Here is a 24,388-nt window from a genome sequence, read left to right as displayed (position 1 = left end):
TTGATCCTTCCTCAATTTTGGAGCAAAGATTTTTGGTATAAGCAGCATTACACCTCCGCCCCTTTTTTGAAATGCCCTCTTTCGCTCTGTCAAATTCAAAACACACGTACTGGTCTTTCTTAGGGCTATAAAAGTCATCATGATCATTGCTAGTGAGCCATGTCTCTGTGAAACGAAAAATAGTGTTCTCTGGCAGTTCTCCAACAATTGCATTTAATTCCCGTCTTTTATTTACAAAGCTTCGACAGTAAACCTGGAAAATTTTAGGTTTCTTTTTGTCCGCATTGCATGATGCTTTAGCCTCTGCAAACGACAGAATTGGGCCGGGATTCAACTCTATGTCGCCACAGCTGATCAGCAAGATTAGTATGAAGAATGCGTACAGTATGTTGCAGTTTATTACTAAGAGAGTAAGCACTTCTATTGGAACTTTTTTTCACAGCCAAAATATTTTTTAAACTTAGAGTTTTTGAATTGTACCCGTGCTCCTCTGTTCTTACTGCTGTCGCGGGAAATCTTGAGGACAGCAATAAGAAACAAAGAAAAACGAAAATTTTTGTTCGAGCTAAAACAAAGAAAGAAAGCATTTAAAAATACAATATTGTGTGGTTTCCTACATCAGAAACTGATCAGATACTTTACACTAAAAGCCATAACTGCTGTGAGAACCATTGAATTTATACGCATTAAAGTTGGCGCGATAGGGCAACTGATTATTGTAATGGTTATGAGAGTAATTTACTGCCCTTTGGAAAGGTTGGTACCTATTTTGTCTGGTAAATTGAGCTCTTACAATTTTCAATGGTTGCCTCAATTGCGTATTGTCGGCGGCTCTTGATTGGGGAGACCCATAGGACTGAGCAATTCGACCATTCGATGATGGCAACAAATGAGTTAGTAGCCAATTTATCAATAATGGAACGCCATGCGGATGATTGAAATGAACATTGTCATAGAACATATAGTTAAAGCTCCTTGAGTCATCATTTCTTATTGCAGCGCTTTTAACAAAATCGTTTAGAGGCAAAATTTTAAACCGATCATCGTTGTCATAGTTATCATGAAGTAAAGAATTAAAGTTATCTATAATCTTGTTCTTTTGAGTGTTATGTTCAAGATCCTTTAAAGGTGGTATTTCACAGAGTACAAATGTTTCTGGTGTGAATTTTTCAATGCAAAGATTAACCAGTTGTTTGAGTTCTTCAAAGTTTACTTCAGCAGATTTAGAAGTATGTTTCAGCACGTTGTTGGTTCCGTCTTGTAGGACCAAAGTTTTCAATTTTTTTGCCTCGTAATCCTTCAGTACTCTATTTTTCATTTGTTGTTGACTCCCGATAAGCATGCACCCCAATATCAGCAGGTATTGCTGTATGTCGATCTAGTTTTCCAATAATGCTGCTCCCAATAACTAAATTCTCATTAACATCCTTAATTGAAATTTTTTGGAAATCTCTTTCTTGTTCATTGTTGTCCGTTTGGATTGCTTTTTCGACCATAGCATGTTCGCTTTTGTCTTGACCACTCACCACCTTGTTATACAGTAATTTTTCCGCCAGCTGAGTGATACCTTTTTTGACAAACGTGTCCTTTTCTTGTAATTTTATTGAAATATCAATATTGATTTTGTACATGTCTTGTTTATTTAAGCTCAGGAAAGCTTTTTCGTCAAGAAGAGCCATAGCTTTTTGTGTTATAGTACCGTCTGTTTTCAGATGTAGGAAAGGGTTGCTTAAAGCTTATTAAACATTCAAAGATACGTTTAAAGACAGGGACTAATCTTCAATAGAGAGGTTTGCGTTGGTGACGTAATAATCGACCGTTTTGAAGAACGCTTTGATGCTTGTCTCCAAGAACGCTTTGATGCTTGTCTGAGAACGCTTTGATGTTTGTCTGAGAACACTTTGCTGTTTGTATGAACGCTTTGATGTGGTATAGTTGGTTCTCCCTTGCAATTGGATTGTCTTATCTTTTTTTGGAGTGGTACTTGTTTTGTAGGTTTTTTATGGTTGTGAAAGTTCAGCCGGTATAATCCCATTTTGGATTTAGTTATCAAATTTCCTGGAGGACGTTGATTTTTGTTGTCAATGGGCCAAGAAACTTAATCTGATCAAAAATTGATAATAACAAGCAAGCATTTGAGTGTGGAATTCTACTTCTTAAAACTTTTTTATGAAAGGGCAACCTTAAATTAAACACTAAATTATTAAAGGTCAGCGCTCAATGTTAGGCGTTGAGTTGATGTAAGATCTACGCTTAGGAAAGCCAAAATTATGTAACATCTACGGTTAGAATCGTCAAAATTGTTAGATCTACGCTTAAGAACGCACAGTTATTAAAGGTCTACGCTCAGAAATGACAAAAATATCTTAGATCTACGCTTAGAAACGCCAAAATTATGTTGGATGTACGCTGAGAAACGCAGTTATATAATTTTTACGCTTAAAAATGCGAAACTATGTAAGATCTAGACTATAAACGTCAAAATTTCAATTTTCTTTTCAACGCCTTAAGCAGATCTTTCATAATTTGCACGCATTCACCGCCAATCTTACTTAATTTTGCGTTTTTAGCGTTGACATCTCGTCACGTGATATCTATTGACTAAGCTTTTGGTCTGATGTGAAAAAAGCGAGTGTAGTGGCAATTCCAAAGCTAAAACTAGTACAGTCTAAATGCACAGTATTAAGATATCAAACCTTTGTCCTGAGATTTGAACACTTTGATTTTAGACTGTAAGAATGTAACTTGCTTTTGTGTCTCCAAATTTTTTTGCTAAAAATCAACTCTCTCTTTTGATGTTTACCGATTTGATTGAATTGAACCAACAACTAATTCATAAGTACGGTATTTTTACGGAATAAAGATGAGAAAGTTTTCATTTGCAGTGAATATATCTCGATGGCAGTTTCTATTTTTATTGGATATTATTTAATGGCAATTTCCGAAACTATCGGAGAATTTTAATTTTGCATGGTGAAATAAGTTTTTTTGGTTAAAATATCAGGACCCTGTATAAATTATTTATCAAAAAAACATTGAATAGGACAATTTTTTATCCATAGTAGTGTCTCAGTTTACAATCCAGGTCTTAAACTTTTTAGCAATCAACGATATTCTTAACTGTTGCTTTGCAAATATGAAGAAAATTGGATAGCAGAGAAATTTATTTTAGTTTTTTTTTTCAGCTACAGATATGTTTGTCAAAAATGTTTTATTTTGCAAAATAAACAACAATACATATGTTCTGCCGTTTGATTAAAAAATTATCAATTGTTGGTTTCTGAAGATTTCCTTCTGAATTTCTGCTCAAAAATGCCGCCAAAAGGATGTTTTAAGATTATTGTTAATGAAATCAAAATATTTTTTATTCATTGAATTGATATTTTTCGACTAGCCTGTGATGTGAGTCGGATTGTTTTGTGCTAGAGATACACTCGCTCGAGCCGTTTTTTTCTTTATTTTTTTTTTTGTCTTTATATCCATTACTTTTATCTGTTTTTCGAATATAGAAATAATTTGTATGACCAACTTTCTTTGTGAGGGCGCATAATAAAAGATTGCTCTCAGCTGTCAAGACTCAAATATTTATCATCAGACTATAAAATATCTATAAAAATTTTATTCAGCAGAATGTTTCACTTGTATTTTTAAAATTAATAAAGGACTTATCATTTTGAAAGTTCGGACAATTAGTTATTGTTTGACAATTAGTTCTTGATGTAATTTCTCCGAATTTGGTTGAAGTGATTCTTATTTGCTTTTGTTCTGACATGCAGAATCATTAAGCGTCATTTATAGGGATAGTGTAATTCAAAGTAGGGAAGAACCATTGGTCATCAGTTTGTTGTGAGTAACTATAGGCCAGTCGGCTCAGCATTTGGAAGTAGATTTCTTTGTCCGGATCTACCGTCACTCCAGTGAACTCAAACTCAAGCGAGTTCATAGTGTCATTGATTGTTTTCTCTGAAATGAAACACAGAAACGATGTCTTAAGAAAAACTCACATATTGGCCATTATTTTATATACACGGCACAGAATCTTCGTTAAAATTGAACTAATATCTTTTTACAGGAAAATTTAGTCACTAATTGTAATTTTCCTCTCGGTCATTATAATAATACGCCGAAGTGCGCTGAAACTGCGCTATTGGTTCCAGTAAGTTTTCCCAATTGAAGTGATTTCACATTAATAAACCGTTTTGTACGAAACGGATCCGCTGACAGTCGACGAAATGCGCTCAAATTTCAGCGCATTACATATTTTCGGCTCAATTCGCAGCCTTATAGCGCATCACTTACAAAATGTTAGTTTCAAATGTGCGCTCAAATTAGATAGTAAGAATTTAAGAAATCTGAGTTAAGAAAGAGCTGAAGTGCACTGAAATAATTTAAGAAATGCGGTAAAATTCGAGCTCGTTTCTTACAAAGTTTCTGCGCATTTAGATTGATCATTATTTAAGGATTTTGAGCCTAGTTTTTCCAAGTTTCGGCGAGTTTAATGCATTTTTTACTATTCAAGCAAGTTTAATAAAATTACTTAATATCAGCGCATTTCAAACAAAATAATATGCGATGAAACGGCTCTGACACTTGAATTAGGATAGTATAGAGGCATCCGGGTTGAGGTCCACCATTTCAAAAGACAAATCAAAACGAGGTGGCGAGTTATTCCCTAATCTCAATAGATGGACAAAGCAGCCCAATTAAATTTGTCAAAGCTTTTTCAAACGTCGACTCACAGCTTTCCATACTCAATAATCGTCGACTACGATCTGCGCATGATCGTTCCATTGCCAGTGTAAGTCGACTACGGTCTTTTTGTAAGTCAGTATCATAAGATTCTCAGTTCGTTCTTTTCATAAGCTGCTACTTTCTGTTGTATCATTAGGTTATGTTCGGTAAGAGTATTAAAGTTTTTCAGGGATTGAATAAGAAAAGGAAGGCTTTTTTTGCTGGACGAACTGTTAAACTTTTTTTCTGAATTATTAGAGCTAATAATAGAAGTTAAATAGAGCGATTATTAAAAGTATACTTAATTTAGTTTTTCTATAGTTTCCTTAGCTCTCGATTGGTACGTTCCATAGCCAGTATAAGCCGACTACGGTCTTTTCGTAAGTCCGTATCATAAGATTTTCAGGTCGGTCTTTTCATAAGCTGCTATGTTCTGTTGTAATTTCGGTAAGGATGCTAAAGTGTCTTAGAGATTGAATAAGAAAAGGAATGCTTGTTTTGCTGGACGAACACCTAAACGCTTTTTTCTAAATTATTAGAGTTAATAATTGAAGCTAAATAGAGCGATTAATAAAAGTATACTTAATTTAGTTTTTCTGTAGTTTCAAACGTAGATTCATAGCTTTCCATACTCAATAATTGTTGTCTCTACGGTCTCCACTACGGTCTCCGAACAAGTCAACACATGGTCTTTCCATTGCCAGTATAAGTCGACTACGGTCTTTTCGTAAGTCCGTATCTTAAGCTTCTAAGTTCCGTCTTTTCATAAGCTGCTAATTCTGTTGTAATTTCGCTAAGAATAATAAAGTTTCTCAGAGATTGAATAAGAAAAGTAATGCTTGTTTTTGCTGGACGAACTTTTGAACGCTTTTTTCTAATTTATTAGAGTTAATAATAGAAGCTAAATAGAGCGATTATTAAAAGTATACTTAAAGTACTTTTTCTATAAATTCAATCATGAATGCACAGCTTTCCATACTCAATAATTTTCGACTACGGTCTCCTCACAAGTCAACGCATGGTCTTTCCATTGCCAGTATAAGTCGATCGACTACGGTCTTTTCCTAAGTCCGTATCATAAGCTCCTCAGGTCGGTCTTTTCATAAGCTGCTATTTTCTGTTGTATACTTAGGCTAATTTCGCTAAGAATTTTCAAGTTTCTCGGAGATTGAATAAGAAAAGGAATGCTTGTTTTTGCTGGGCGAAAGCTTAAACGTTTTTTTCTAAATTATTAGAGTTAATAATAGAAGCTAAATAGAGCGATTATTATAAGTGCACTTAATTTAGTTTTTCTTTTATTTCAATCGTGGATGGACAGCTTTCCATATTCAATAAATTTTGACTACGGTCTCCTCACAAGTCAATGCTTGGTCCCTCCATTGCCAGTATAAGTCGACTACGGTCTTTTCGTAAGTCCTTATCATATGCTTCTCAGGTCGGTCTTTTCATAAACTGCTATTTTCTGTTGTATCATTAGGTTAATTTTGGTAAGAATAATAAAGTTTCTCAGAGATTGAATAGGAAAAGGAATGCTTTTTTCTGGACGAACGCTTAAATGTTTTTTATAATTATTACAGTTAAAAATAAAACTTAAATAGAGTGATTGTTAAAGGTATACTTAATTTAGTTTTTCTATAATTTCAAACGTCGAATCACAGCTTTCCATACTCAATATTTTAGACTACGTTCTCACAAGTCAACGCATGGTCTTTTCTTTGCTAGTATATGTCGACTACGGTCTTTTCGTAAGTCCGTATCATAAGCTTCTAAGTTCGGTCTTTTCATAAGCTGCTATTTTTTGTTGTAATTTTGGTAAGAGTATTAAAGTTTCTCAGAGATTGAATAAGAAAAATAATGCTTGTTTTTGCTGGACGAACACTTAAACGCTTTCTAAATTATTAATGTTAATAATAGAAGCTAGATAGAGCGATTATCAAAAGTATACCAAACTTAGTTTTTCTATAATTTCAGTCGTGGATTCACAGCTTTCCAAACTCAAAAATTTTAGACTACGTTCTCACAAGTCAGCGCATGGTCTTTTCATTGCCAGTATAAGTCGACTACGGTCTTTTCGTAAGTCCGTATCATAAGCTTCTCAGGTCGGTCTTTTCATAAGCTGCTATTTTGTTGTATTATTAGGCTATTTTCGGTAAGAATATTCAGGTTTCCCGGAGATTGAGTAAAAAAAGGAGTGCTTGTTTTTGCTGGGCGAACGCTTAAACATTTTTTTCGAATTATTAGAATTAATAATAGAAACTAAATAGAGCAATTATTAAAAGTACACCTAATTTAGTTTTTTTATAACTTCAATCGTGGATTCACATCTTTCCATACTCAATAACTTTCGACTACGGTCTCCTCACAAGTCAACGCATGGTCCCTCTATTGCCAGTATAAGTCGACTACGGTCTTTTCGTAAGTCCGTATCATATGCTTCTCAGGTCGGTCTTTTCATAAACTGCTATTTTCTGTTGTATCATTAGGTTAATTTTGGTAAGAATAATAAAGTTTCTCAGAGATTGAATAGGAAAAGGAATGCTTTTTTCTGGACGAACGCTTAAATGTTTTTTATAATTATTACAGTTAAAAATAAAACTTAAATAGAGTGATTGTTAAAGGTATACTTAATTTAGTTTTTCTATAATTTCAAACGTCGATTCACAGCTTTCCATACTCAATATTTTAGACTACGTTCTCACAAGTCAACACATGGTCTTTTCTTTGCCAGTATATGTCGACTACGGTCTTTTCGTAAGTCCGTATCATAAGCTTCTAAGTTCGGTCTTTTCATAAGCTGCTATTTTTTGTTGTAATTTTGGTAAGAGTATTAAAGTTTCTCAGAGATTGAATAAGAAAAATAATGCTTGTTTTTGCTGGACGAACACTTAAACGCTTTCTAAATTATTAATGTTAATAATAGAAGCTAGATAGAGCGATTATCAAAAGTATACCAAACTTAGTTTTTCTATAATTTCAGTCGTGGATTCACAGCTTTCCAAACTCAAAAATTTTAGACTACGTTCTCACAAGTCAGCGCATGGTCTTTTCATTGCCAGTATAAGTCGACTACGGTCTTTTCGTAAGTCCGTATCATAAGCTTCTCAGGTCGGTCTTTTCATAAGCTGCTATTTTGTTGTATTATTAGGCTATTTTCGGTAAGAATATTCAGGTTTCCCGGAGATTGAGTAAAAAAAGGAGTGCTTGTTTTTGCTGGGCGAACGCTTAAACATTTTTTTCGAATTATTAGAATTAATAATAGAAACTAAATAGAGCAATTATTAAAAGTACACCTAATTTAGTTTTTTTATAACTTCAATCGTGGATTCACAGCCTTCCATACTCAATAACATTCGACTACGGTCTCCTCACGATTTAACGCATGGTCTTTCCTTTGCCAGTATAAGTTGACTACGGTCTTTTCGTAAGTCCGTATCATAAGCTTCTCAGGTCGGTCTTTTCATAAGCTGCTATTTTCTTTTGTATCATTAGGTTAATTTTGTTAAGAAAATTGAAGTTTCTCAGGGATTGAATAAGAAAAGGAATGCTTTTTTTCTGGACGAACGCTTAAACGCTTTTTTCTAAATTATTAGAGTTAATAATAGAAGTTAAATAGAGCGATTATTAAAAGTATACCTAATTTAGTTTTTCTATAACTTCAATCGTGGATTCACAGCCTTCCATACTCAATAATTTTAGACTGCGTTCGTTCTCCTCACAAGTCAACGCATGGTCTTTCCATTGCCAGTATAAGTCGGCTACGTCTTCTCGTAAGCCCGTATCATAAGCTTCTCAGGTCGGTCTTTTCATAAGCTGCTATTTTCTGTTGTATCATTAGGTTAATTTTGGTAAGAATATTAAAAATTCTCAGAGATTGAATAAGAAATGGAATGATTGTTTTTGCTGGATGAACACTTAAACGCTTTTTTTCTAAATTATTAGAGTTAATAATAGAAGCTAAATAGAGCGATTATTAAAAGTATACTTGATTAAGTTTTTCTATAATTTCAATCGTGAATGCACAGTTTTCAATACTCAATAACTTTCGACTACGGTCTCCTCACAAGTCAACGCATGGTCCCTCCATTGTCAGTATAAGTTGACTACGACCTTTTCGTAAGTCCGTATCATAAGCTTCTCAGGTCGGTCTTTTCATAAGCTGCTATTTTCTGTTGTATCATTAGGCTATTTTCGGTAAGAGTATTCAAGTTTCCCGGAGATTGAGTAAGAAAAGGAATGCTTGTATTTGCTGGGCGAACGCTTCAACATTTTTTTCTGAATTATTAGAATTAATAATAGAAGCTAAATAGAGCAATTATTAAAAGTACACCTAATTTAGTTTTTCTATAATTTCAATCGTGGATGCACATCTTTCCATACTCAATAACTTTCGACTACGGTCTCCTCACAAGTCAACGCATGGTCCCTCTATTGCCAGTATAAGTCGACTACGGTCTTTTCGTAAGTCCGTATCATATGCTTCTCAGGTCGGTCTTTTCATAAACTGCTATTTTCTGTTGTATCATAAAAATAATTTTGGTAAGAATAATAAAGTTTCTCAGAGATTGAATAAGAAAAGGAATGCTTTTTTCTGGACGAAAGCTTAAATGTTTTTTCTAATTATTACAGTTAAAAATAAAACTTAAATAGAGTGATTGTTAAAAGTATACTTAATTTAGTTTTTCTATAATTTCAAACATCGATTCACAGCTGTCCGTACTCAATAATTTTAGACTACGTTCTCACAAATCAACGCATGGTCTTCCCATTGCCAGTATAAGTCGACTACGTTGTTTTCGTAAGTCCGTATCATAAGCTTCTCAGTTCGGTCTTTTCATAAGCTGCTTTTTTCTGTTGTAATTTTGGTAAGAGTATTAAAGTTTCTCAGAGATTGAATAAGAAAAGTAATGCTTGTTTTTGCTGGACGAACACTCAAACGCTTTCTAAATTAATAATGTTAATATTAGAAGCTAGATAGAGCGATTATCAAAAGTATACTTAACTTAGTTTTTCTATAATTTCAGTCGTGGATTCACAGCTTTCCAAACTGAATAATTTTAGACTACGTCCTCACAACTCAACGCATGGTCTTTCCATTGCCAGTATAAGTCGACTACGGTCTTTTCGTAAGTCCGTATCATAAGCTTCTCAGGTCGGTCTTTTCAAAAGCTGCTATTTTCTGTTGTATCATTAAGCTAATTTCGGTAAGAATATTCAAGTTTCCCCGAGATTGAGTAAGAAAAAAATGCTTGTTTTTGCTGGGCGAACGCTTAAACGTTTTTTTCTGAATTATTAGAATTAATAATAGAAGCTAAATAGAGCAACTATTAAAAGTACACCTAATTTAGTTTTTCTATGATTTCAATCGTGGATGCACAGCTTTCCATACTCAATAACTTTCGACTACGGTCTCCTCAAAAATTAACGCATGGTCTTTCCTTTGCCAGTATAAGTTGACTACGGTCTTTTCGTAAGTCCGTATCATAAGCTTCTCAGGTCGGTCTTTTCATAAGCTGCTATTTTCTGTTGTATCATTAAGCTAATTTCGGTAAGAATATTCAAGTTTCCCGGAGATTGAGTAAGAAAAAAAATGCTTGTTTTTGCTGGGCGAATGCTTAAACGTTTTTTTTCTGAATTATTAGAATTAATAATAGAAGCTAAATAGAGCAATTATCAAAAGTACACCTAATTTAGTTTTTCTATAATTTCAATCGTGGATGCACAGCTTTCCATACTCAATAACTTTCGACTACGGTCTGCTCACAAATTAACGCATGGTCTTTCCTTTGCCAGTATAAGTTGACTACGGTCTTTTCGTAAGTCCGTATCATAAGCTTCCCAGGTCGGTCTTTTCATAAGCTGCTATTTTCTGTTGTATCAATAGGTTAATTTTGGTAAGAATAATAAAGTTTCTCAGAGATTGAATAAGAAAAGGAATGCTTTTTTTTCTGGACGAACGCTTAAACGTTTTTTTCTAAATTATTAGAGTTAATAATAGAAGCTAAATAGAGCGATTATTAAAAGTATACCTAAATTAGTTTTTCTATAATTTCAATCGTGGATTCACAGCCTTCCATACTCAATAATTTTAGACTACGTTCTCCTCACAAGTCAGCGCATGGTCTTTCCATTGCCAGTATAAGTCGACTACGGTCTTCTCGTAAGTCCGTATCATAAGCTTCTCAGGTCGGTCTTTTCATAAGCTGCTATTTTCTGTTGTATCATTAGGCTAATTTCGGTGAGAATATTCAAGTTTCCCGGAGATTGAGTACGAAAAGGAATGCTTGTTTTTGCTGGGCGAACGCTTAAACGTTTTTTTCTGAATTATTAGAATTAATTAGAGAAGCTAAATAGAGCAACTATTAAAAGTACACCTAATTTAGTTTTTCTATGATTTCAATCGTGGATGCACAGCTTTCCATACTCAATAACTTTCGACTACGGTCTCCTCAAAAATTAACGCATGGTCTTTCCTTTGCCAGTATAAGTTGACTACGGTCTTTTCGTAAGTCCGTATCATAAGCTTCCCAGGTCGGTCTTTTCATAAGCTGCTATTTTCTGTTGTATCAATAGGTTAATTTTGGTAAGAATAATAAAGTTTCTCAGAGATTGAATAAGAAAAGGAATGCTTTTTTTTCTGGACGAACGCTTAAACGTTTTTTTTCTAAATTATTAGAGTTAATAATAGAAGCTAAATAGAGCGATTATTAAAAGTATACCTAAATTAGTTTTTCTATAATTTCAATCGTGGATTCACAGCCTTCCATACTCAATAATTTTAGACTACGTTCTCCTCACAAGTCAGCGCATGGTCTTTCCATTGCCAGTATAAGTCGACTACGGTCTTCTCGTAAGTCCGTATCATAAGCTTCTCAGGTCGGTCTTTTCATAAGCTGCTATTTTCTGTTGTATCATTAGGCTAATTTCGGTGAGAATATTCAAGTTTCCCGGAGATTGAGTACGAAAAGGAATGCTTGTTTTTGCTGGGCGAACGCTTAAACGTTTTTTTCTGAATTATTAGAATTAATTAGAGAAGCTAAATAGAGCAATTATTAAAAGTACACCTAATTTAGTTTTTCTATAATTTCAATCGTGGATGCACAGCTTTCCATAATCAATAACATTCGACTACGGTCTCCTCACGATTTAACGCATGGTCTTTCCTTTGCCAGTATAAGTTGACTACGTTCTTTTCGTAAGTCCGTATCATAAGCTTCTCAGGTCGGTCTTTTCATAAGCTGCTATTTTCTTTTGTATCATTAGGTTAATTTTGTTAAGAAAATTGAAGTTTCTCAGGGATTGAATAAGAAAAGGAATGCTTTTTTTCTGGACGAACGCTTAAACGCTTTTTTCTAAATTATTAGAGTTAATAATAGAAGTTAAATAGAGCGATTATTAAAAGTATACCTAATTTAGTTTTTCTATAACTTCAATCGTGGATTCACAGCCTTCCATACTCAATAATTTTAGACTGCGTTCGTTCTCCTCACAAGTCAACGCATGGTCTTTCCATTGCCAGTATAAGTCGGCTACGTCTTCTCGTAAGCCCGTATCATAAGCTTCTCAGGTCGGTCTTTTCATAAGCTGCTATTTTCTGTTGTACCATTAGGTTAATTTTGGTAAGAATATTAAAAATTCTCAGAGATTGAATAAGAAATGGAATGATTGTTTTTGCTGGATGAACACTTAAACGCTTTTTTTCTAAATTATTAGAGTTAATAATAGAAGCTAAATAGAGCGATTATTAAAAGTATACTTGATTAAGTTTTTCTATAATTTCAATCGTGAATGCACAGTTTTCAATACTCAATAATTTTCGACTACGGTCTCCTCACAAGACAACGCATGGTCTTTACATTGCCAGTATAAGTCGACTACGGTCTTTTCGTAAGTCCGTATCATAAGCTTCTGAGGTCGGTCTTTTCATAAGCTGCTAATTTCTGTTGTACCATTAGGTTAATTTTGGTAAGAATATTAAATTTTCTCAGATTATGAATAAGAAAAAGAATGCTAGTTTTTGCTGGACGAACACTTAAACGCTTTTTTCTAAATTATTAGAGTTAATAATAGAAGCTAAATAGAGCGATTATTAAAAGTATACTTGATTAAGTTTTTCTATAATTTCAATCGTGAATGCACAGTTTTCAATACTCAATAACTTTCGACTACGGTCTCCTCACAAGTCAACGCATGGTCCCTCCATTGTCAGTATAAGTTGACTACGACCTTTTCGTAAGTCCGTATCATAAGCTTCTCAGGTCGGTCTTTTCATAAGCTGCTATTTTCTTTTGTATCATTAGGTTAATTTTGTTAAGAAAATTGAAGTTTCTCAGGGATTGAATAAGAAAAGGAATGCTTTTTTTCTGGACGAACGCTTAAACGCTTTTTTCTAAATTATTAGAGTTAATAATAGAAGTTAAATAGAGCGATTATTAAAAGTATACTTGATTAAGTTTTTCTATAATTTCAATCGTGGATTCACAGCCTTCCATACTCAATAATTTTAGACTGCGTTCGTTCTCCTCACAAGTCAACGCATGGTCTTTCCATTGCCAGTATAAGTCGGCTACGTCTTCTCGTAAGCCCGTATCATAAGCTTCTCAGGTCGGTCTTTTCATAAGCTGCTATTTTCTGTTGTACCATTAGGTTAATTTTGGTAAGAATATTAAAAATTCTCAGAGATTGAATAAGAAATGGAATGATTGTTTTTGCTGGATGAACACTTAAACGCTTTTTTTCTAAATTATTAGAGTTAATAATAGAAGCTAAATAGAGCGATTATTAAAAGTATACTTGATTAAGTTTTTCTATAATTTCAATCGTGAATGCACAGTTTTCAATACTCAATAATTTTCGACTACGGTCTCCTCACAAGACAACGCATGGTCTTTACATTGCCAGTATAAGTCGACTACGGTCTTTTCGTAAGTCCGTATCATAAGCTTCTGAGGTCGGTCTTTTCATAAGCTGCTAATTTCTGTTGTACCATTAGGTTAATTTTGGTAAGAATATTAAATTTTCTCAGATTATGAATAAGAAAAAGAATGCTAGTTTTTGCTGGACGAACACTTAAACGCTTTTTTCTAAATTATTAGAGTTAATAATAGAAGCTAAATAGAGCGATCATTAAAAGTATACTTAATTTAATTTTTCTATAATTTCAATCGCGAATGCACAGCTTCCCATACTCAAAAAATTTTGACTACCGTCTCCTCACAAGTCAAGGCATGGTCTTTCCATTGCCAGGATAAGTCGACTACGGTCTTTTCGTAAGTCCGTATCATAAGCTTCTCAGGTCGGTCTTTTCATAAGCTGCAATTTTCTGTTGTATCATTAGGTTTTTTTGGTAAGATTATTAAAGTTTGTCAGAGATTGAATAAGAAAAGGAATGCTTTTTTTCTGGACGATCGCTTAAATGTTTGTTCTAAATTATTACAGTTTATAGTAAAAATTAAATATTGTGATTGTTAAAAGTATACTTAATTTAGTTGTTCTATAATTGCAAACGTCGTTTCACAGCTTTCCATACTCAATAATTGTCGACTGCGGTCGCCTAACAAGCCAACGCATGGTTTTTCCATTGCCAGTGTAAGTCGACTACGGTCTTTTCGTAAGTCCGTATCATAAGCTTCTAAGTTCGGTCTTTTCATAAGCTGCTATTTTCTGTTTTAATTTCGGTAAGAATATTGAAGTTTCTCAGAGATTGAATGAAAAAAGTAATGCTTGTCTTTGCTGGGCGAACGCTTAAACGTTTTTTTCTGAATTATTAGAGTTAATAATAGAAGCTAAATAGAGCGACTATTGAAAGTACACTTAATTTAGTGTTTCTATAATTTCAATCGTGGATGCACAGCTTTCCACACTCAATAAAATTCGACTACGTTCTCCTCACAAGTCAACGCATGGTCTTTCCATTGCCGGTAATATAAGCTTCTCAGGTTGGTCTTTTCATAAGCTGCTATTTTCTGTTGTATCATTCGGTTAATTTTGGTAAAAATATTAAAATTTTTCAGAGATTGAATAACAAAAGGAATGCTTTTTTCCGGACGAACGCTTAAACGCTTTTCTAATTTATTACAGTTATTGTCGACTGCGGTCGCCTAACAAGCCAACGCATGGTTTTTCCATTGCCAGTGTAAGTCGACTACGGTCTTTTCGTAAGTCCGTATCATAAGCTTCTAAGTTCGGTCTTTTCATAAGCTGCTATTTTCTGTTTTAATTTCGGTAAGAATATTGAAGTTTCTCAGAGATTGAATGAAAAAAGTAATGCTTGACTTTGCTGGGCGAACGCTTAAACGTTTTTTTCTGAATTATTAGAGTTAATAATAGAAGCTAAATAGAGCGACTTTTGAAAGTACACTTAATTTAGTTTTTCTATAATTTCAATCGTGGATGCACAGCTTTCCACACTCAATAAAATTCGACTACGTTCTCCTCACAAGTCAACGCATGGTCTTTCCATTGCCGGTAATATAAGCTTCTCAGGTCGGTCTTTTCATAAGCTGCTATTTTCTGTTGTATCATTCGGTTAATTTTGGTAAAAATATTAAAATTTTTCAGAGATTGAATAACAAAAGGAGTGCTTTTTTCCGGACGAACGCTTAAACGCTTTTCTAATTTATTACAGTTAATAATAAAAGTTAAATAGAACGATTGTTAAAAGTATACATAATTTATTTTTTCTATAATTTCAAACGTCGATCCACAGCTTTTCATACTCATTAATTGTCGACTGCGGTCGCCTAACAAGTCAACGCATGTTTTTTCCATGGCCAGTGTACGTCGACTACGATCTTTTCACAAGTCAACGCATGGTCTGTCCATTGCCAGTGTGAGTCGACTACGGTCTTTTCGTAAGTCCTTATCATATGCTTCTCAGGTCGGTCTTTTCATAAACTGCTATTTTCTGTTGTATCATTAGGTTAATTTTGGTAAGAATAAAGTTTCTCAGAGATTGAACAAGAAAAGGAATGCTTTTTTTCTGGACGAACGCTTAAACGTTTTTTTCTATATTTTTAAAGCTAATAACAGAAGCTAAATAGAGCGATTATGAAAAGTACACCTAATTTAGTTTTTCTATAATTTCAGTCGTAGATTCACAGCTTTCTATACTCAAGAATCGTCGACTACGATCTTTTCACATGTCAACAAATGGTCTTTCCATTGCCAGTTTAAGTCGACTACGATCTTTTCGTAAGCTGCTGTTTTCTATTGTATCCTTAGATTATGTTCGGTAAGAGTATTAAAGTTTTTCAGAAATTGAATAAAAGGAAGGCTTGTTTTTGCTGGACGAACTCTTAAACGTTTTTTTCTGATTTATTAGAAATAATAATAGAAGTTAATTGGAGCGATTGTTAAAAGTATACTGATTTTAGTTTTTCTATAGTTTCCTTAGCTCTCGATTGGTACATTTTTTAAACGAGAAACTGAAAACGAAAAATAAATGAAACCATTCTTCTAATGACACGACACCATCTTCATTTGGCAATTCTTACATCTTAAAATTGCCATGGTCCTCCTGTTTTCTGACTTTAAAATTAGGTTGTACTTACCAGGTCAAAGATTCAGCCTAACTATTTGTTGTAATCAAATGCGTTTCTTTATTTTTGACTCAAATTTAATTAATGCAAAGAACTCCTGTATAATTTAATTTCCTGTAAGTTATAGTCCAAAAAGTTTGGGACAGTTTTCCTCCTTGGCAAAGAGATTGTTATCTTCTTTCTTGTTTAAATCTTCCAAGCTCTAGTCTTCATTCATGTCTTTCGTGGGTTGCAAAAGAGTTGGGATGAAAATCATGAGGTTTTTGTTGCAAGAAATATTTGACCTCCGCAAAATACATAACATTCGCAACTTCGGCGGTGGTTAGAGCGTTGGATGGCAGTTTTTGAAAAAAATTTGAAGCGCTGTTTTCTGAGCACCGTTACACGTCCAAAAATTTTAATAGCATCAAAACAGAATGTTTTCATGGATCTCCCGTTTATTTAATGAGATCATTGTAATTTCGACAGTTTGCCGAGAAAATAATGTTTTCTAGATTAAAAAATTCCTTGTAGCTATTCACAACTAAAAAATTAGCAGAATATCTTCTGATAACGACGACAATTTTATATTACTATGAGTATTTATGGAAGATTATCTACTGACCTTTGTTTTTGTTTTTGTGGTGTTAAAATTTTACATTTTTTGGTGGAATTGGAAAAGAACCGCTCCAGCTTAGAAACGTTAGCTATGGTTCTATTGATTATAAGTTCCTAGAACTACGAACGAAGAAACAGTATAAAACGTTACAGTCTGTCTACTGTTTTACGAAGTTATTTTTAATACAAATTCCGGATGCTTAATAATATCAAATCTTCAGAATAAATAGAAAGATTTAAAAAAAACTGAGTTTAATGAGATTGAAAAGCGGATCGAAAAAGTTCTATCTAACTGTATCATTACTTTTTGTTCTCTATTTTTAATATATTTTTGAACTTGCTATTTTCTGTTGTATCTTTAGGTTCATTTCAGTAATAATGTTGGGTTTCAGAGAGAATAAATTAGAAAAGGAATGCTTGTTTCCTGGACAAACGCAAAAAGTTTCGAGAATCCTAAACATTTCCTCTCCAAAAATATTAGAGCTAATGATGAAAGCATAATAGAGCTAATAATAAAACTATTTAATTTGGTGATTCTATAGTTTCAGTAGTTATGGATGGGTACATTTATTTACGTGATTAAATGAAATTGAAAAAAAATGAAGCCATTCTTTTAATGATGTAATCTGGATTAATTTGTCCTATTCAAGCAAGTTTCATAAAAATACTTAATATCAGCGCATTTCACACAAAATAATATGTGATTAAACGGCTCTGGTACTTCAACTAGGATAGTATAATGGCGTCCAGGCTGAGAGGTCCACCATATCTAAAGACAGGAAAAAACGAGGTTGCGAGTTATTTCCTAATCTCAATAGATGGACAAAGCAGCCCAATTAAATTTGTCAATGTTTTTTCAAACGTCGACTCACAGATTTCTATACTCAATAATCGTCGACTACGATCTGCGCATGATCGTTCCATTGCCAGTGTAAGTCGACTACGGTCTTTTTGTAAGTCAGTATCATTAAGATTCTCAGTTCGTTCTTTTCATAAGCTGCTACTTTCTGTTGTATCATTAGGTTATGTTCGGTAAGAGTATTAAAGTTTTTCAGGGATTGAATAAGAAAAGGAAGGTTTTTTTGCTGGACGAACTGTTAAACTTTTTTTCTGAATTATTAGAGCTAATAATAGAAGTTAAATAGAGCGATTATTAAAAGTATACTTAATTTAGTTTTTCTATAGTTTCCTTGGCTCTCGATTGGTACGTTTTTTAAACGAGAAACTGAAAACAAGAAAAATAAATGAAACCATTCTTCTAATGACACGACACCATCTTCATTTGGCAATTCTTACATCTCAAAATTGCCATGGTCCTCCTGTTTTCTGACTTCAAAATTAGGTTGTACTTATCAGGTCAAAGGTTCAGCCTAACTATTTGTTGTAATCAAATGCGTTTCTTTATTTTTGACTCAAATTTAATTAATGCAAAGAGCTCCTGTATAATTTAATTTCCTGTAAGTTATAGTCCAAAAAGTTTTGGGACAGTTTTCCTTCTTGGCAACGAGATTGTTATCTTCTTTCTTGTTTAAATCTTCCAAGCTGTCGTCTTCATTCATGTCTTTCGTGGGGTGCAAAAGAGTTGTGATGATAATCATGAGGTTTATGTTGCAAGAAATACTTGACCTCCGCAAAATACATAACATTCGCAACTTCGGCGGTGGTTAGAGCGTTGGATGGCAATTTTTGAAAAAAATTTGAAGCGCTGTTTGTTGAACACCGTTACACGTCCAAAAATTTTAATAGCTTCAAAACAGAATGTTTTCATGGACCTCCCGTTTCTTTAATGAGATCATTGTAATTTCGACAGTTTGCCGAGAAAATAATGTTTTCTAGATAAAAAATTTCCCTGTAGCTATTGACAACTAAAAAATTAGCAGAATATCTTCATATAACGACGACAATTTTATATTACTATGAGTATTTATGGAAGATTATCTACTGACCTATGTTTTTGTTTTTGTGGTGTTAAAATTTTACATATTTGGTGGAATTGGAAAAAACCGCTCCAGCTTAGAAACGTTAGCTATGGTTCTTATGACACGACACCATCTTCATTTGGCAATTCTTACATCTCAAAATTGCCATGGTCCTCCTGTTTTCTGACTTCAAAATTAGGTTGTACTTATCAGGTCAAAGGTTCAGCCTAACTATTTGTTGTAATCAATTGCGTTTCTTTATTTTTGACTCAAATTTAATTAATGCAAAGAGCTCCTGTATAATTTAATTTCCTGTAAGTTATAGTCCAAAAAGTTTTGGGACAGTTTTCCTTCTTGGCAACGAGATTGTTATCTTCTTTCTTGTTTAAATCTTCCAAGCTGTCGTCTTCATTCATGTCTTTCGTGGGGTGCAAAAGAGTTGTGATGATAATCATGAGGTTTATGTTGCAAGAAATACTTGACCTCCGCAAAATACATAACATTCGCAACTTCGGCGGTGGTTAGAGCGTTGGATGGCAATTTTTGAAAAAAATTTGAAGCGCTGTTTGTTGAGCACCGTTACACGTCCAAAAATTTTAATAGCTTCAAAACAGAATGTTTTCATGGACCTCCCGTTTCTTTAATGAGATCATTGTAATTTCGACAGTTTGCCGAGAAAATAATGTTTTCTAGATAAAAAATTTCCCTGTAGCTATTGACAACTAAAAATTTAGCAGAATATCTTCAGATAACGACGACAATTTTATATTACTATGAGTATTTATGGGAGATTATCTACTGACCTATGTTTTTGTTTTTGTGGTGTTAAAATTTTACATTTTTTGTTGGAATTGGAAAAGAACCGCTCCAGCTTAGAAACGTTAGCTACGGTTCTATTGATTATAAGTTCCTAGAACTACGAACGAAGAAACAATATAAAATGTTACAGTCTGTCTACTCTGTTTTACGAAGTTAATTTTAATACAAATTCCGGATGCTTAATAATATCAAATCTTCGGAATAAATAGAAAGATTTAAAAAAAAACTGAGTTTAATGAGATTGAAAAGCGGATCGAAAAAGTTCTATCTAACTGTATCATTACTTTTTGTTCTCTATTTTTAATATATTTTTGAACTTGCTATTTTCTGTTGTATCTTTAGGTTCATTTCAGTAATAATGTTGGGTTTCAGAGAGAATAAATTAGAAAAGGAATGCTTGTTCCCTGGACAAACGCAAAAAGTTTCGAGAATCCTAAACATTTCCTCTCCAAAAATATTAGAGCTAATGATGAAAGCATACTAGAGCTAATAATAAAACTATTTAATTTGGTGATTCTATAGTTTCAGTAGTTATGGATGGGTACATTTATTTACGTGATTAAATGAAATTGAAAAAAAATGAAGCCATTCTTTTAATGATGTAATCTGGATTAATTTGTCCTATTCAAGCAAGTTTCATAAAAATACTTAATATCAGCGCATTTCACACAAAATAATATGTGATTAAGCGGCTCTGGTACTTCAACTAGGATAGTATAGTGGCATCCAGGTTGAGAGGTCCACCATATCTAAAGACAGGAAAAAACGAGGTGGCGAGTTATTTCCTAATCTCAATAGATGGACAAAGCAGCCCAATTAAATTTGTCAAAGTTTTTTCAAACGTCGACTCACAGCTTTCCATACTCAATAATCGTCGACTACGATCTGCGCATGATCGTCCCATTGCCAGTGTAAGTCGACTACGGTCTTTTTGTGAGTCAGTATCATAAGCTTCTCAGTTCGTTCTTTTCATAAGCTGCTACTTTCTGTTGTATCATTAGGTTATGTTCGGTAAGAGTATTAAAGTTTTGCAGGGATTGAATAAGAAAAGGAAAGCTTTTCTTGCTTGACGAACTCTTAAACGTTTTTCTGAATTATTAGAGCTAATAATAGAAGTTAAATAGAGCGATTATTAAAAGTATACTTAATTTAGTTTTTCTATAGTTTCCTTAGCTCTCGATTGGTACGTTTTTTAAACGAGAAACTGAAAACAAGAAAAATAAATGAAACCATTCTTCTAATGACACGACAATCTGGATTAATTCGTCGACACCATCTTCATTTGGCAATTCTTACACCTTAAAATTGCCATCGTTTTCTGACTTTAAAATTAGGTTAGGTCAAAGGTTCATCCTAACTATTTGTCCTAATCAAATGCGTTTATATGTTTTTGACACAGATTTAATTAACGCAAAGAACTCAAAATATAATTTCCTGTAAGTTATAGTGCACAACTCTTTGGGACTGTTTTTTTCCTTCTTGGCAGGGAGATTGTTACCTTCTTTCTTGTTTAAATCTTCCAACCACTCGTCTTCATTCATGTCTTTCGTGGGGTGCAAAAGAGTTGTGGTGATAATCATGAAGTTTATATGGTAAAAAAAACTTGATCTCCGCAAAATACATAACATTCGCATCTTCGTTGGTGGTTAGGACGTTTTGGATGGTAGTCTTTATGATGACGAAAAAAATCTGAGACGGGCTGTTTCTTCAGCAACATTACACCTCCAAAAAAATTATTAGTATCAAAACAGAATGTTTCCATTTTTTTTAAATTCGACATACCGTTTTTTTCTATCGACAACTTGCCGAGAAAATGATGTTTTCGAAATCAAAAAAATTTTATGTAGCCATGCACAACTCAGAAACTAGCAGAATGTCTCCAGATAACGAATGCAATTTTATATAACTATAAATAATAATGGAGACTTTCTCTTCATCTATTTTTTTGTTTTTGTGATATTCAAATTTACAATTTTGGTGGAACTTGAAAAAATACCTCTCCAGTTTAATAGAAGCGTTAGCAATGGTTTCATTGATTATAAAATCCTAAGAACGAACAGACAATATTATAAATTACAATCTGTCTACTCTGTTTTACGAAGTTACGTTTAATACAAATTCCGGATGCTTTATAATATCAAATCTTCGGAAAAAATAGAAAGAATTAAAAAACTGAGTTTAATGAACTTGAAAAGCCGATCGAAAAAATTCTAACTGTATCATTACTTTTTGTTTTTTTAAATATAATTTTGAAGGTGCTATTTTCCGTTGTATCATTAGGTTCATTTCAGTAAGATTATCAAGTTTCAGAGAATAAATCAGAAAAGGAAAGCTTGTGTTTTCTGGACAAACGCATAAAGTATCGAGCATCATGACCATTTTCTCTAAAATATTAGAGCTAATGATAAAACTATAATCAAGCTAATAAAATTAAAATTAATACAGGTTTTTTTACAGTTTCCTTAGCTATCGATGGGTACCTTTATTTATACAATAAATTGAAAGTGAAAAAAATGAAGGTATTGTTTTACGACACGACAATCTGGATGAATTTTTCCTATTCAAGTTTCTTATTTTTTGACTCAGCCTTAAATGACGTGAAATTTACACTTACTCATGAAAAACAGACTACATAAAAAAAGTGCTCACAAATGTAAAATGAGGAATTAAGCAAATATTGATTGAATTTATTAAAACTGAAATTTTGCTCTGTGCTAGAAAGCTGCTTTCTTTCTTTTCTCACCAAACTGAAAATGAATCGCTGTCAAAGACTTAAGATTCTGTTTCCATAGCATTCAGAATAAATGTTTCAAAATTGTTCCACAGTTTGCTTTTTGCTCAAAACACAGCAATATCGAATTATTATTTTTCAAAAGAACAAGGCAATTTGTCAATGTGATGAATTTCAGTTGCTGACATGCGGCTGTTTAATGCCGGTTTTTTATGTTAGCGTAAAGGTTTGTTAGTCCTTTATCGAAGAAGGGGCGTTTATTAAAATGCAAAATCATAATAGAAATCAACCAAAATTAACTTTTCTGTTAGATGTTGCTGGTATCCTCTGTGATTTTTAAAAAAAATTCCAATTCTTTTTTTTTCAGTCGTATGGTGATCTTTTATTGTTAAATTGTAAAACATTAAAAACTTTCGAATTGGAGGAAACGGTGAATTTTTTTAAAAACTGATCTTAACTCCCTGAAATCGACAAAAAATCAATTGTTTTTCTAAAAATTGATTGGAGAATGGCTCACGTTCATTTTCTTGGTAATTTTGTTCCGACACACTTTAGTGGAGAAGGAACTATGTGATCAACTGGGTTTTTGGGTCAGTCAATTTTGGCCGATATATCAATTTTAAGGAGTTGTGAGTGGTTAGAATCTAGAATTGAAAGCTTTTTGGAAATTCGTTTTTTCCAGGCAGTTATAGTGGATTAAAATTTTGTCAACATTAGAATAATAATTGTTCACATTTTCAAGACTTTTTCGTCAATTTTGTCAAACCTTCGTCAGTATTTTTTTTGGTTTTGCCTGTAAACACAGAATAGAGTTGCTGACTCGTTTGATCCAAAATTTTGATCTCAAAATCTGCTGAATTTTTCAAAATTCAGTCTTTTCTCATCAAAAATGGTAGCAAGTAGGTTTCTTTCCTTTTCCCAATTTTGTCAGTATAAGAGACCCTAGAAACTAGTGACACTTTTTGAATACACTCCAATACTCCTGAAATAAAAGATTTGACAATTTTCGCTAACTTAAACAATCAGTATCTAAAATGTGTTTTTTTAATTTCGATATATTGAAATTTTTGTCGCCAAATTATCTTTTTTGGTTATATTTGTAGGAGTTGCTTCTTGCTATCAAACGGGCAGTAATAATATGGCTAATGTTGGAATCGTCGTAGTTTTTGACAATGAAAATTGTTATGATTCACGAGGGTGATGCTGTTTTTAAAAACTGTTTTAACATTTTAACTGTTTTTTCTTTGTTTATCACAGACCAGAAAAGTTTCGCCAAAACTGAATTTTTGACAGCTCATTTGAGAGAGAATGAGGCCCTTTTGCCATATATTATCTCTTCAGTGAGAATTTCATGATTTTCCTTGCTTCCACTAAAAGTGTTTTCGTAAACCTAAATTGAATTCTTGTGTTTTGCCCCGCATTTGTTGTTCTTTTTGCAGTCTCATGAGTTTCGATAGAAAAAGTCTTAGATGGTTTCCCTAACTGTTAAATTTAAAACGTTTCGGTGCTTTCAGTTGATAACTAATAGCTCGTATGTCTTTTTACATATTTGTTGCAAGAAAATCTCTGATCTTTTGAAGTTTGCCACGAATCTCGATGAGTAGTCTCAATAAACGTAATTTTCATCGTTTTGCTTGAGCAAAATATTTGCCCAACTTCGAGGTTGTTTTTTGTTGCCGTGTCAGATTATCACTGTAATAACATGTCCCATTGGCTTTGAAAGAAATGAATAAATCTGCAATTTAACATACAGAGAATGTTTACTGAATAGGGTATTCTTTTTAACGGCTACGAGACAGTTTCCTTGCAAAAGAAAACTAATTCGATTTTTATTTTGGCTGTATTTTTTGTTTTTTATGGTCGTATTAAATATTCAGGACGATGAGAGGTCGCATTTGAGACATAAACAAATTCTGGAGTCATAAGTGAACGATTTTATTTATTTCATTCGGCAACTAAAAGAATTCATGACTTTAGAAATCGTTTTTTAAAAAAATTATCGAGGTTTGAGCTGTGCATTTTTCTTCTTTTGGGAACTCGTAGCTTAGTCTCAT

The 24,388-nt window shown here is 33.2% G+C and overlaps 1 protein-coding gene across 1 annotated transcript in view; it reads right to left on the bottom strand.

The window, feature by feature from the left end:
- Positions 1-3,681: 3,681 nt before the first annotated feature.
- The window catches only part of LOC142343037 (uncharacterized), a 90,131-nt gene continuing 69,424 nt past the window's right edge, over positions 3,682-24,388 (bottom strand). The window contains exon 13 of the mRNA XM_075394724.1: positions 3,682-3,963. Coding sequence (XP_075250839.1) covers positions 3,782-3,963 — 182 coding nt within the window. The 3' untranslated portion in view covers positions 3,682-3,781. The remainder of the gene's footprint in view (positions 3,964-24,388) is intronic.

This window comes from Convolutriloba macropyga, chromosome 7, assembly GCF_964194025.1.
Source record: "Convolutriloba macropyga chromosome 7, txConMacr16.3, whole genome shotgun sequence".
In the NCBI taxonomy this organism is placed as follows: Eukaryota; Metazoa; Xenacoelomorpha; order Acoela; family Convolutidae; genus Convolutriloba; species Convolutriloba macropyga.
Note: the sequence above shows the minus strand (reverse complement) of the source record. Positions and strands in the feature narration are given on the sequence as shown.